This window comes from Leptodactylus fuscus, chromosome 5 (genome assembly GCF_031893055.1).
Source record: "Leptodactylus fuscus isolate aLepFus1 chromosome 5, aLepFus1.hap2, whole genome shotgun sequence".
Lineage (NCBI taxonomy): Eukaryota > Metazoa > Chordata > Amphibia > Anura > Leptodactylidae > Leptodactylus > Leptodactylus fuscus.
In genome coordinates, this window is record NC_134269.1 from 158,443,171 (window position 1) to 158,458,427 (window position 15,257).

Here is a 15,257-nt window from a genome sequence, read left to right on the forward strand (position 1 = left end):
GGTTTACATGTCTACATTTACCTGTTTTTCTTTTCCATGATGCAAGCAGAAAATCTGTGACAGATCCATTACACAATGGACATAAACAGCACTGTCTGTTTGCCTTCATTTATAATGGGGTCCAACAGGTTTTGGTCTTGGTGTATGTGACTCCTTACAGTTCTTCCAACAGAGATGTGAGACATAACCTGTTATTGACTACAAAGTGTTGTAATGTTTATGGTGCTATTCACATCTACATTGTTCATTCCTGTTGCTAACAGAGATGTGAAGATGGTAACCAACACCCAACTATATCGCTTATTATTTAAATACATTTTTTACATTGGTATATCCAAAGTTTTTCTAGACCCATGGATGAAGAACAGTATGTCACATATAAGAATCGGCATTAGTGTGCTGCCCTTGGTCTTGATCATTCAACAGCCTTGAAAGCACAGTTGCCAAATCTCCCAAAATGTCTGGGTTGCAAAAAAATGGGTGACCTCCCAGAAGAGTGGACAAATCTGCTGGGCCGCTGGGCACGATGTTTGCTGGTCAATCACAAAATTGGTGTCAACATAAATGCCGACATCACACCGTGTCTGAAAGGGACAGGGCTTTGCAAATGGGAGAGTAACCTCCTTGAAAAATTTTCATTAAGGTTAAGTTCACACGAGGTTTTATGGTCAAGATTTTTGAGGCTGTATCCGCCTCAAAATCCTGACCAAATAGACGGCTCCCATTGAAATCAATGGGAGCCAGTCAGTTCTTTATTTCCGGGAGCTGTTTGTTCCGGCTCCCAGAAAAAGAAGCAACATTCTCCTTCTTTCAGACGGATTCGCCTCCCGACATTCACCTGAAGACACTCCCTCCTGATAGGCCAATTTATTTGGTCCTAATTTGGAGCAGAGTGCACGACTGGATGCCGGTGCACTGCATCGGCATCCAGTCGCAGCTACCCATATTTTGGACCGGAACCTGAGGCGGTGTCCGCCTTAGGTTGCGATCCAAAAAACCCTGTGTGAACTTACCCTTACGCTCCTACTTCACAACGCTCCCTGCGCTTTGAGTCTCCATGAGAAAACCACATTGCAAAAGTTTACAATTGTCATTCTCCTGGAGCAGGTGCTACAAATGTTGGCTGCAGAAAAAAAGGAAAAACTTTGATGTGCACAGAATGGACATTAATAAAAATGAAGAATACAAGAAATGCTGACCCTCATTTTCAGGGCATGTATTCCCACCCGGGCTCTGTTAGGAGTTACATTACCCCGGGAATAAGTATGTTGCATTGCTGCTGTCATTGCAAGCACTGATCAGCTAGTGGGGACACAGATAATCCGGCTTATTTTTAGGCTAGACGTGCGCGAATGCAATAGCAAAAATATTTTTTCACTCCCCATATTTTTAATGTGCCTATGAATATAGCCTTAGGTACCATTTTGTAAGACAGATGCTAACAGTATGGTGCAGAATACATTACTTGTAATATCATGGGATATCACATTATTTGGAATATTTGTGAAGCTTTTATTTTTCTACATTTTCAGCTCCCAAAGGCAACATGCAATTGAAAACTACAGGACTGTTATAAAAATCATAGAAGAAAATGAAAAATGCTCCCCATCCCCAGAGATGAGGCAGTATCTCAGGTTACGCCTCAGCAATACGTTATTGAAATCAGGTAATGTGGTGTATTTGGTTTTCTATTACATGGAGTCTACCAAATCTCTTCTAAAGTACTTATATGTTGTTGTAGGGACGGTTAGTGACATAGTGGACATACCTTTCTTGTGTCAGTGTACAACCTTACACAAGAAAATCATCTTTTATTCCATTTGCACATGATATTTGTAGTGTACCTTACATCTACTGTAGTCACTGCATATCGAGACTTGTCAATTGTTAAGCTACGGGGCAGCGTTGGGTGATCATAAGCGAAAATAGATGTGGCCACAACCCCGCACCTTATTGGAAATTAATGGAAATTAAGTTGACTTTCTCAGCAGCAACAATGTCCTTTGACACAAGAAAGGTAAGTTCACTGTATGACTAATTGCACCTACAACAGTATATAAGTGATTTAGAAGTGATTTTGGTGGTGATAGACTCCACTGAAAGGGGTTGTCCAGCCATTTTTTTATGGCTTATCCTCATCTTAGTCCATAAATACTGTATATAATCGATAGGGGGCTGACATGTGTTCAGAGCCACTTCGAGCGCATGTCCTGTACACAATATGGGGTCGGAAGCAGAAAGCTCGGTCCACTTTATAGCGACCCATTGCCTTCTCTTCAGCTCAACCCGGACAATTCCTTTAATGCAGTGGTTCTTAACCTTGTTTGAGGTACCGAACCCACCAGTTTCATATGAACATTCACCGAACCCTTCTTTAGTGATAAATCAAATATGATTTTTTTCCAAATTCAAGACATAGGTATATGTTTTTTACTGGTACACAAAATGAACCGTGCATATGGCCTTGGGTTCGATGGAACCCTGGATAAGAACCACTGCTTTAATGCTATATATTTGACTTATGTTTTTCTTAATAAGGATTTATTACCTTCTACAGGATGTTACAGAAAACAACAGACTTCCTCCTGAACACCAGTTTTATAGAACACAATGTTCCAAGAAATGTTAGTGTAATTTTATGTTGGAATTCTAGTCTGCAGGACATGTGTCTTAAGAAAGCCCTGCACAGTACACAAGTTGTGATGGATCTGGGTTAATCATTTCTAAAGAATGCTACTTGACTTATACCTGTTTAATGTAGCAGACATATAAAAGACTTTTATATCAAGTGACTTGCCTTACAGCTAAAGGAAATTTGAGTAATAGAGATTTGTGTCTGATAGTTTTTTATATTACATATTAACTTTAACCCCTTCCCGCCGATGGCATTTTTTGATTTTCGTTTTTCGTTTTTGACTCCCCTCCTTCTAAACCCCATAACTTTTTTATTTCTCCGCTCCCAGAGCCATATGAGGTCTTAATTTTTGCGGGACAAATTTTTCTTGATGATGCTACCATTAATTATTCTATATAATGTACTGGGAAGCAGGAAAAAAATTCAGAATGGGGTGGATTTGAAGAAAAAATGCATTTCTGCGACTTTCTTATGGGCTTTGGTTTTACGGCGTTCACTGTGCAGCCAAAATGAAATGGCACCTGTATTCTGTGTTTCGGTACGGTTCCAGGGATACCAAATTTATATGGTTTTATTTACATTTTGACCCCTAAAAAAAATTCCAAAACGGTGTTAAAATTTTTTTTTTCTAAAAGTCGCCATATTCCGACGGCCGTAACTTTTTTATACATAGGTGTACGGGGATGCATAGGGCGTCTTTTTTTGCGGGGCCAGGTGTACTTTTTAGTTCTACCATTTTTGGGAAATGTTATTGCTTTGATCACTTTTTATTCAAATTTTTATCAGAATCAAAACAGTGAAAAAACGGCGGTTTGGCACTTTTGACTATTTTTCCTGCTACGGCGTTTACCGAACAGGAAAAATATTTTTATAGATTTGTAGAGCGGGCGATTTCGGACGTGGGGATACCTAACATGTATATGTTTCACAGTTTTTAACTACTTTTATATTTGTTCTAGGGAGAGGGGGGTGATTTGAACTTTTAATACTTTTTATATTTTTTTATATTTTTTTTTACTTTTTTTTTAATTTTTTTTTTGCATTTATTAGACCCCCTAGGGGTGTTGAACCCCAGGGGGTCTGATCACTAATGCAATGCATTACAATGCTAATGCATTGCAATGCATTGCAAAAAATCATCATCTCTTTTGCAGGCTGTATACACCAGCCTGCAAAAGAGAGAATTTGCAGACCGGCCGGGAGCCTTTAACAAGGCTCCCGGCTGTCATGGCAACGGGGGGTCGGCCCTGGAGCATGCTCCAGGAGCCGGCGATCCCTGCCAAAATGGCGGCGCCCATGCGCCGCCGGGAAAATGGCGCCTCCGGCGCCTTTGACAGCAGCGCCGGAGGGGTTAATGCCTCCGATCGGTCCGGGGACCGATCGGAGGCATTAGAGCCGGTTGTCTACTGCTTAAAGCAGTAGACACCCGGCGGCTATGACGGCCGCCCGGCTCCCGGGCGGTCGCCATAGTTACAGACCCGACACGCGCCGTACTATTACGGCGCATGTCGGGAAGGGGTTAATGAATCATGAGATATTCAGACCACCACTTGGGTGAAATATGTTTTTCTTTTTTTTTTCAATTCAAACGTTTTATTGGGTTTTTCAACATTTGTAAAAGAACATACAAGCAAGTAATAAAGGAGCAATAAGACAAATCAAATAGTAGCAAAATGCCGATACAAAAATTTTACAAACATACTTGTGCCACATAGCAAGATCAAAGAATTGACATACGTAGCATTATCAGCTCAAGAGGATGTACTAAATCTAGCTCCGAACAAGCGGTAAGGAGAAAAGAGAAAAGAAAAGAGAAAAGGAGAGAGTGGAAAAAGAAGAAGAGAAAAGGGGAGGGGGGGGAGTGTTGCACGAGCAGCAGGCAGTCTAGTGCCGGTGCAGGAGCCGGGGGTCCAGGTCTTCACGTAACGGTCATGAGTCCTGGAAGACCAACACATAAGTTCATCGAAACGGGCTATCTGATTGACTTTGTCAATCCATTGGGAGATTGGAGGAGCAGATGAATTCAACCAGTACTGTGGAATAAGCGATTTTGCTGCGGATATCAGGTGAGTGACCAGTCTGTCCTTCCCAGGGGTATAATCGCCAGACGGCAGGGACAGAATCACGGTTTCAGGGGTGAGTTGGAAATACGGGTAACTAACTGCTCGGATCACCTCCTCCACTTTCGCCCAGAACTCCTGTATCACCGGACATGACCACCAAATGTGTAGGTGAGTGCCAGCCTCCGATAAGCATCTCCAGCATCGGTCTGTGGTGTGTAGTTTCTTGGCGTACAGCCATGCGGGAGTCCTGTACCATCGAGAGACAATCTTATAATTATTCTCTTGAAGCCTGATACATGGAGAAAAGCCATGAGAGCGAGACAAGACAGATTCAACTTCATCATCAGACAGGGAGATCTGTAGCTCGGCTTCCCAAGCAGACACGTAATTCGGCCGGTATGGCCGGTGTGGATCCACAAAGTGGGACTGATAGTGAGAGATCTTTCGGAGCATGGAGGTTTTTGAGATAAGCAGTTTCTCAAGCTCAGTCAGGTGGGATCGTGTCGTGTAGCGTTGCTGCAGGTTACGGAAGGTTGTGGACAAGTTCTGTTTATGCAAAAAGGTGAATGACGTCTCAGGAGCGAGGGAACATACTTCATCTGTAGACAGTAGCCCGTTGGGGGTGGTGATGTCTCTAAGGGTCAGGTTGCGAAACCTAACCCATAAGTCCTTAAATGCTGTAGGGTGCATGCCTGCTAGGTGGGGGATCAGCGACAGTGGAAGTATCGGAGAGGGCTGTGGGAGAAGGTCATCGATAAGGTCCAGCCAGGCTCTCGTGGGGCTGAAGAGCAGCGGGCAAGAGGTGATCGACGTGGTGCGATGTGTGCGCGGGAACCATAGTACAGCATCAAGAGGAACATCTATGCCTTCCTGTAATAGCATTGCAGGCAACCGTGAGGTGAGGGGAAAAGCTAAATCTGACCACCAGGTCAGGCGGATGGCAGTATGATATTTCTGAATGTCTGGAAGACCTATTCCACCCTGACTCTTCCGTTTGGTCAATTGTAGCCAGGAGATCCTCGGAACTTTATGTCTCCAAACAAAACGGGAAAACAGGCTTCTGAGGGAGGCGAAGAAGGCAGCAGGTAAGGCAATGGGCAGCATCGCCATGCGGTAGATGATCTTAGGAATCAGGTAAGTCTTCAGGAGGTTTTTTCTGCCAAACCAGGAAAGAGGAAGGCTGTCATATTCCTTCAACGAGCGTTTTAGATCGGCAAGTAGAGGGGGAAAATTCGCCTGATATAAGTCATCAAGATGGGATGTCAATTGTACACCTAGGTATTTGAGTTTTGTACTGGACCACTGAAAAGGAGTCGCACTCTGCAGAGAAGACACTGTTGCAGCGGGTAGAGTTATATTTAGCACCTCAGATTTTGAAAAGTTCGCTTTATAGCCTGATAACTCTCCGTACAATGTCAAAATGTCCATCAAGGCTGGCAAACCTTCTGCGGGATTCGAGAGTATAAACAGGACATCGTCCGCGTAAGCTGTAGACTGTAAGGACATCTCATTAAATTGAACTCCTTGGATTGCAGCATCTTGCCTGACCGCCTGTAACAGTGGCTCCAGGACAAGAACAAAAAGGGACGGGGACAGGGGGCAACCCTGCCGGGTGCCATTGGAGATGTTGAAACTGTTTGATAACACCCCATTTACTTTCAGTTTAGCCGTAGGTTGTGCATACAATGACAAAATCGCTTGGATAAACTTATCTGGTAGTGCGAAACGATGTAAGGCCTCTTTCATGAAATCCCACGCCACTCTGTCGAAGGCCTTCTCAGCGTCGACGCCGAGGAAGACCAGAGGAATTTTGCGTCTGTGAGCCACATGTATCAATGGGAGCAATTTCGCCGTATTGTGTTTCCCTTCTCTGCTCAACACAAAACCGGATTGGTCTTCGTGCACTAGCTGGGGTACAAACGGTTGCAGGCGTCTGGCCAGGATTTTTGCCCAGATCTTGACATCTAAATTAAGGAGCGAAATAGGGCGGTAGTTGCTGCAGTGGGTGTGATCCCTACCCTCTTTCGGGATGATTGCAAAATGCGCCTCTAACGATTGACTGGGGAGTGGAGTTCCTGATAACAGCGAGTTGCATAGGAGAGACAATTGCGGTAACAGAGACTTCGAAAGTTTTTTATAATAGTGTAGAGGCAGTCCATCTGGACCAGGGCTTTTGCCGACAGGGATGCTGCGCAAAGTGTCCTCCACTTCCTGCAGAGAGATTGGGCTTAGCAAAAGTTGTTCAGAGTCTTTCTGAAGAGAAGGCAAAGTCAGGTTATCAAGAAAGCGTCTAATATTTGGAAGCCTATCAGCCACCGCCTCAGAAGTATCATGAAGGTTGTATAGATCCGTGTAAAAGGATACAAATGCTGAAGCAATGAAATATGTTTTTCTAGAGGTGTAGTCCTCGCAAAATATAGAGTCAATATAAATATGTTCTCGGAGAATTAAAAGAATTAAACATGTGGTCTTTATCATGCAAGGGCAGCTTATATTGGTGTAGTATCTTCTAGTGGAGCCCCTCAATGGTGTACTGTTATCCTATGTACAAATAACCATCCCATTCTGTAATTTGTAGACCAAAATTTTATTTTTATTTGTATGCCGATGTTGATAAGGGTTATCTCGTTTGTAAAACTGGATAACAGACTCCTTTAAAGGGAGCATATCAGCCTTAAAGTGATCACACATGTAACACAGGATTGTGTAGGACATTAAAACTTTCCAGATATGCCAATATTTTTTTCTTGCAATGCTTCATTTTAGAGAAATTTACGTTTTTTTTCTCTTTTTGGATATGAGGGTCTTGGTTCACCAGGGGCATGGCCATGGCTGCCGGTGCACTTGTTTTTTTTTTTTATCTATGCTGATCAACACTGCCAGAAGAATATACAGCAGGTGCGCCAGCAGGCATGGTCATGAAATGAATTTACATGAAACTAAAAATGCTGTTTTCTTTTTTTTTTTTTTTTTTTTTTTTTATAAACTGTCATTTTTATTAAAGTTTTTGTCAAAAAGAGAAGAATTAACAAGGTATCAAATAAGAAATAAACAGTGAGATGCAAATACAGACATCTCAGACAAGATAGCAAAACTCAATTACGATACAATGCAGTAATAGGGATGCATAAAAGCAAACAAAATGTAAAGAAAAGAAGGCAAAAGGGGGAGACAAAGACAAAACGGGAAGAACAAGAATGGGGGGATAAGGAGGGAAAGAAAGACCAATCAGTGGCCTAGAAGCTCTGGAGATTACAATATGTATCCCAATGAGACCAGATGGACTACAGCGCCTCAATAGTGTTATTAAAGGTCGAGGTCAGGAACTCAAGATTACGAATGTCTTTCATCCTAGCGAGTAAGTCTGGCCACGAACTTGTAGACACTTTCCTCCAATTTCTTGCAATAAGGGTTTTTGCAGCTGTACAAAGATGGAGGAAGAGCTGGGACGTCTTTTTCCCAAGGTGTATAAGGGGGATGCCCAGGAGATATGTAAGCAGGTCTAAAGGGACCACCTGAAGGAAAAAAGTATCTGTTATAGCCTTGATCTCTCTCACGAAACCCAATATCAATGGGCAGATCCAAAATGTATGATACAGAGAACCATGATTCGTGAGGCAACACCAGAATGTGAGTGGTATAGCGAGGTTGAGGGAGTGGAGGACAGCCAGGGTATGGTACCAATGCATGATCAGCTTGTCCTCGGCTCCCTATGAGTTATACACATAGAGGGAGAGAGAGACTTTACTGTGCGGGACCAGACCATCTGCCATTGACCTAAGGTAATTGTCCTACCTAGTGCCTCTTCCCACTTGGTCATGTATCGATAGACCAGGGGCCCACCATCCATCGGGGAGTAAAGAAGCTGGTCTTTATGTGAAATTAGCCTCTTGGAAGATGTACTGGCCCAAAAAATCTTTTTAAATGGGGAAGGTCGGCAAACTGTGAGTGAGCCAAAAGGTGTATGGACAAGATGAACCAACTGCTGATGGCGGAGACACTCTGAGGATGGGAAAATGCAGCTTTGTACAGATCACTTGGAACAAAACAAAAGTGAAAGTGTCTGGGAAACCTATACAGTGTGCTACACAATGCTGTCTACTGTATACTGCTGTAGTGATTTGGGAACGGATAAACTTTTTATAACCAAACTTCACTCCGGCCAAGAGATATGGACATATCTCTAATAAAGTATATGAAAATTGTTTCTCTACACTGGACATCCCATTTAATAACTTTTTTCTTTTATTCTTATCAATAGGAAAGCTACTTGCATATGATAATTTAGGAAGCAGGAAAGAATCTGTTGAAATGCTTCAGAGATCTCTGGACCTCAGAACCAGCATTGTTGGCACAGATCACCCTTTGGCATGTGAAGTTCAGCTGTAAGTTGTGCCTGAGACTTTTCTGAAAGGTTCATCACTTGATTATTTGCGTAAGCAGATTTATGTATAGGACACACTATGTGGATCAAACACTATTACATTGGGACTCACAAACCTGTTGTTTTCTATGTGACAATATTAGCAGTGTAGTCAGACAATATTCAGATGTAGGAAGAAATAACTCTTCTAGCACATTACAGAAGTTTAGCTAAGTATGGAGGAATGTGTCTGTCAACAAACTTGACTGTTTTCAGTGGTAACCAAAAGAATTATAAATGCAGCAAGCTGTAACTCAGGATCATTACAATGTACTAAGTGCACATTTACTACTTTTATACAGATTACCCTCATTCTATATGTAAACTATATAGCACCATTTAATGGTGAACACTTTATACATGTGGAGTAATCGGTGGAATATTCATCAGTCAGATTCATGGCGATCAACTGACCTTTCTATTGAGAAGGTCTTGTCTAGTTGGGACAATACATTTAAAGGGATCCTATCATTAAAATGCTATTTTTTTCTGACTAACACGAAAGGCTATTCTTCTCCTACCTTTAGATGTCTTCTCCGTGCTGCCGTTCGGTAGAAATCCTGGCTTTCTTCAGTGTGCAAATGAGTTCTCTCGCAGAACTGGGGGCGTCCACAATGCTGCGAAAGAAATCACCAGTGCCGCCTCCATCTTCGTCTGGAATGACCTCTCCCCACGTCGTCTTCCGGCGCTAGGTTCAAACTTCTACGTATGTGCAGTCGGCTCTGCCATTGGGCCTTGGGCAGAGCCGACTGCACATTCCCGAGGCCATTTTTTTGTGGCCGCATACGCTCTGAACTCTGTTGAACTACATGCGCGTACTGTGCATGTGCAGTACGCTCGCGTAAGCAACCATGAAAAAATGGCCGCGGGCATGTGCAGTCAGCTCTAAGGCCCGATGGCAGAGCCCACTGCACATGCGTAGAAATTTGACCCCAGCGCTGGAAGAAGATGTGGGGAAAGGCCGTTTCAGACGAAGATGGAGGCAGCGCTGGAGATTGCTCTCGCAGCATTGGGGATGCCCCCAGTGCTGTTTGAGCGCTGGGGACCGCCCCCTGTGCTGCGAGAGAACTCATTTGCATGCTGAAGAAAACCGGGACATCTAAAAGTAGGAGAAGAATAGCCTTTCTTAAGGCTATTCCTAAGTGTTAGTCAGAAAAAATAGCATTTTAATTATAGGATCCCTTTAAGGGTCTTTTCAGACTGTGTCTGCAGTGTACATTTACCATAATTCCCGGGAAAGCTCCCAGCAAATATTTGAGACAGATTCTTTGCACTTTTCTGTGCATTAGTCTTTATAGATAAGACTCTTTGAAAATGAATTTAACTTGTAATACTAAATGCATGACTGACTATGAGTAACTCAGTAATTCTTGGAGCAACATACTGACAGATGGTGTAACTGAAATCAGACAGGTTTACAGATTTCACACAGTGTTGTACCTTCAATTCTAGAAATAAGCAAATCTTTTTCTGGGAAACTGTTCTGGGTTTATTGCAAAGGACTTTCTCACTACTAGATACAAGCTATTGTATGCTAAGAAAGCTATCTATGTACGTATGTATGTGTATACTTCCAAGTTGTGCCTAGTTGCAGCACAGCATTCATAGCACTATCATCAGATTCATATGTGGCTTTCTTCTTGGTACTATGTTGTGGAATTGCAGCATTTTTGGCTGTTGTGGAACTGCATCAAAAAGAAATGCTGTATTTTGCATTACCAGCAAAGTGAATGAAATATTAATTTTACATTCAGAGTTGCAAGCGTTTTCCCTATAGATTTAATAGGGGAAGTAAAAGTGCAGAAGAAATGCAGCAAAAAATGCTGTGGAAAAAAAACCGCAACATGTTTTAAGTGCATTTATTCAAGAGTGTTTTAAGCTGTGCTTCTCTATGTGGGCCCTTGGCCTAAAACATGGAAAACAAGTATCTGTGACTAAGTGGGAAAATATATAACATGTACACTATGTGATCAAAAGTATCCGGACACCTGGCTGAAAATGACGTACAAGTTTGTGGCGCCCTTCATCGGTAATGCTGGAATTCAGTATGGTGTTGGCCCACCCTTAGCCTTGATGACAGCTTCTACTCTCGCAGGCATACGTTCAATCAGATGCTGGAAGGTTTCTTGGGGAATGGCAGCCCATTCTTCACGGAGTGCTGCACTGAGGAGAGGTATCGATGTAGGTCGGTGAGGCCTGGCACGAAGTCGGCGTTTCAAAACATCCCAAAGGTGTTCTATAGGATTCAAGTCAGGACTCTGTGCAGGCCAGTCCATTACAGAGATGTTATTGTCGTGTAACCACTCCGCCACAGGCCGTGCAGTATGAACAGGTGCTCGATCGTGTTGAAAGATGCAATTGCCATCCCCGAATTGCTCTTCAACAGTGGGAAGCAAGAAGGTGTTTAAAACATCAACGTAGGCCAGTACTGTGATAGTGCCACGCAAAACAACAAGGGGTGCAAAACACGACCACACTATAACACCACCACCTCTGAATTTTACTGTTGGCACTACACACGCTGGCAGATGACGTTCACCGGGCATTCGCCACATTGTGTACCGTGATTCGTCACTCCACACAACGTTTTTCCATTTTTAAATCGTCCAATGTTTACGCTCCTTACAACAAGCGAGGCGTCGTTTGGCATTGATCTGCGTAATGTGTGGCACCCAATCACTTGACCACATTCGAAGTCCATGAGTTCCGCGGAGCGCCCCATTCTGCTCTCTCACGATGTCTAATGTCTACTGAGGTCGCTGATATGGAGTACCTGGCAGTAGGTGGCAGCACAATGCACCTTATATGAAAAACGTATATTTTGGGGGTGTCTGGATACATTTGATCACATAGTGTATTAAGAACTTCTTTCTGTCTATCACACTATTCTAGCCAATTACTTAAAGGAGTTGTCCAGGATAACCAGTTTGTGATACAAGGCTGAAGAAACTAAAAAAAAAAAATATTCACCTTTCCTTAGACCTACGGTGTCTCCCACCGCAGTCAGGTCCTGTTTCTCTGGTGTCTTCTTGTGGTGGAGGTCCTTGCCGTATCACCAGGACGTCACTTGCAAACGTCACCTGTGGCATCCCGGTTCCTTTCTTTAGGCCACTGATTGGCTTCAGTGGTCAGTTGTTGCGAAGACTTCCACCAAATCAAGACACCCGAGCAGGAGACCAGACCGTGGTGACATATACTGGAGCACCAGGGGACAAGGTGAGTATTTTTTTTTAATTTTACTCATTTGAAAAAACAAGTTATCCTGGACAAACCCTTTAATGGAGTGGCATAGTGTTCATACTAGTATTTCACTAGCATATTTTATTCATTACTGATATCACCAGTTTCAGGGTTAAAAGTAACTGGGAAAGTATTTTTTCCATAAATTATCAGATTGTAATGCTATTTTATCCTATTGTCTAGTTGTCTGAAGGAATTAAACTGTAAATCCCACTGGAACAGCAAAGTGCCTGCATTGACAGACGATAATAAGAAACCTCTTATTAAGAGTGGAGTAACCCAGAGGAAATCATACAGCGCTCAACCAACAAGACGCCATCTTGGTTCTGAATATGGCATTATGTCCCCAGAGACCTCCTGTTTCTCCACTGAAAGCAGATCAGATGACTTTTTAATGGGGCGCAGTAGAAGTCCAGCTCAAGTATTTCTCAAAAACCATAACCTGGAGAATAATGAAGATATGTTATGTGAGCAAATCAATAATTCAGAAGCGGTCTGTATGTTTCCACTATCAAGGTTCTTTGGAAAAAGACCTGCATCAGTGCCAAGTAGACGGACACCTAGCTTATATTCTCGTCCTGAGAGTGCTTGCCAGTCCTCCATGTCAGGTCCTCACAGTGACCTTCTTTCTCTACTTTCTGTCAGTAGATCATCATCAAAATCTGAACATTGTAAATTAGTCCATAAGTCTGCTTGGTACCATGTTCCTGGGCGCTATCCAACATTGCAAACTCCTCTTCCACCCAGGAGACATCAGACCCGTAAAGATACCTAACCGTGCTGTGAAGTTTATCTGATATTGCTTCACAGCTTGAACAGCCTATTATATATACAGTATCTGATGTCTGCAAAATTCCTTTTGGTTAATTAAAATATTGTTGAGTCTGAGCTTTTGCCGTCTAAAGCAGAGTTCTGACACCTTTCTATCATAACCAGCATTCACTTTTTCAGCAATATGAGCTAGAGTAGCAATTCTATGGGATCCTTAACGCAACGGGCGAATGGATTTCACTGAAATTTCGCACATACCTAAAATGACACCTGGAAAAGAACATAGGCGCCTCACCATCCCCGTATTTTGCCGGGTTTGCCGACCGCAAGCACCGAATTCATGGTTGGTGTAGGTTGAAGTACCTGAGATGACGTCATGATGTTAGGTGCGGGGCTCCGATTGGACCAGGCAACTGCGGGGACAGAGCTATAGAGCCACAAGCCGGCCGCATACTGACAGGAAGAAAATGAGGAAGGGGGCCTGGGGTCGTGGGTTGAGGGAGGAAGGAGCGAGGGAATGGGGGAGCGGGTACGGAAAAAGGTGGGGGGGGAGAGGAGGGGGGCCAGCGGGGCACAAGATGAGGGCCCAGGGGTCCATGGGCGCACTGGTGTTGGAAGGGCCCGCTGTGGCCACAAGGCAAAGGAGGGGGGGCCGGGGCAGCTCTGTAGGTGGGTCGCACGGGGGGGAGGAGGCCGCGGACAAAGTCGCGGGTAATGCTAGTTTACCATATGAGCAGCCTTTTATCCCCTTGTACATCAATGAGCCTTAGATTCAGGTTCTGGGTTCTCTTTTTCTAATGGGTGGACCATTTTTGGTGGGTACTAACCTCTACATTTTAGAAACATTCCACAAGACCTGCGGGTTTTGGAGACAACACACTTTGTCCTTTGTCAAAGACTCTTAAATCATTAGTCTTGCCCAACTTCTAGGATTAACTCTTCACTGTTGGCTTAATATATCCCAAGATTGTCACGGTTGCTAGATATCATTGTCACAAGAGGATCAAAGTTATTCATTTCATTTGTAAGTTTTAATGTTATGGCTGATATATATCTTTAGTAACAGAGAAACCCTCTATATCATTTTGCACTCCTACTTTTTTTTTTCTACTGTTCATGTATTCTGCTGACTGGCTGCATGTAAATGAGCAGGAATAAATGAAAAGGAGAAGGATTAGACCGAACACAGGGTTTGTATGTATGGACACATGGGTAAGCATAGGAGCTGAGGATACAAAACACTATATTTTTAATGTTATTTGCATGGTTTCTTCAGGTTTTATTTTTATGTTTTATGGATTAGATCAATAAATATCATTGCAAAGATACATTTAGTCTTTATATATAACAAAAAAACCCATAGCTATTTATCAGGATCTAATGCAAGTCAAGTACCACAGTCAAAACTATAGTTGCAGAATGATACTGTATATACTATGCATAATAAAAAGTCACAATTGTAGAAACTTGTAGCATAAAGGTCTGATAGGTGTTGGTGGGACCCACATCTATCCCATCATCCCCCCAATCCCAGGCTTGTGGCATTGTGACTGGAGAGGTGGCTTGCTTGTATATTTTAGGCACACTTATAGAAGAGAGAGAGATACCATATATACTCGAGTATAAGCTGACCCGAATATAATCCGAGGCCCCTAATTCTACCACAAAAAAACTGGGAAAACTTATTGACTCGAGTATAAGCCGAGGGAAAGGGGGGGGGGGGGAACGCAGCAGCTACAGTAATACAGATACAGGAGGATAATACACAGTAATATATTACAGAAGTAGACATACATATACTGAGAAGATATACTAGGAGTCCATAGCAGCTAAGGAACAGAATAGTTATACAGCCTGATCGCAGTTGGAAGGAAGAACTTGCGATAACGCTCCTTCTCACACTTGGGGTGAAGCAGACGGTCACTTACAGTGCTGCCAAGTGCCATCAAGGTCTCATACATGGGGTGGGATTTGTTCTCCTGCATGGAGGTCACCACAGACAGTATCCTACTGTCACCCACCACCTGTACTGGGTCCAGGAGGCTCCCCAGGACAGAGCTGGCCCTTCTGATCAGCCTGTCAAGTCTAATTCTGTCCCTGGTTGATATACTGCTCCCCCAGCAGG

General features: G+C 43.2%; 1 protein-coding gene across 1 annotated transcript in view; it reads left to right on the forward strand.

Moving 5' to 3' along the window:
• LOC142204993 (tetratricopeptide repeat protein 41-like) overlaps positions 1-13,136 on the forward strand; it is a 35,929-nt gene extending 22,793 nt beyond the window's left edge. Inside the window, exons 13-15 of the mRNA XM_075276337.1 lie at positions 1,533-1,666; positions 8,960-9,083; positions 12,545-13,136. Of these exons, the coding sequence (XP_075132438.1) occupies positions 1,533-1,666; positions 8,960-9,083; positions 12,545-13,136 (850 nt within the window). The remainder of the gene's footprint in view (positions 1-1,532; positions 1,667-8,959; positions 9,084-12,544) is intronic.
• Positions 13,137-15,257: the final 2,121 nt, after the last annotated feature.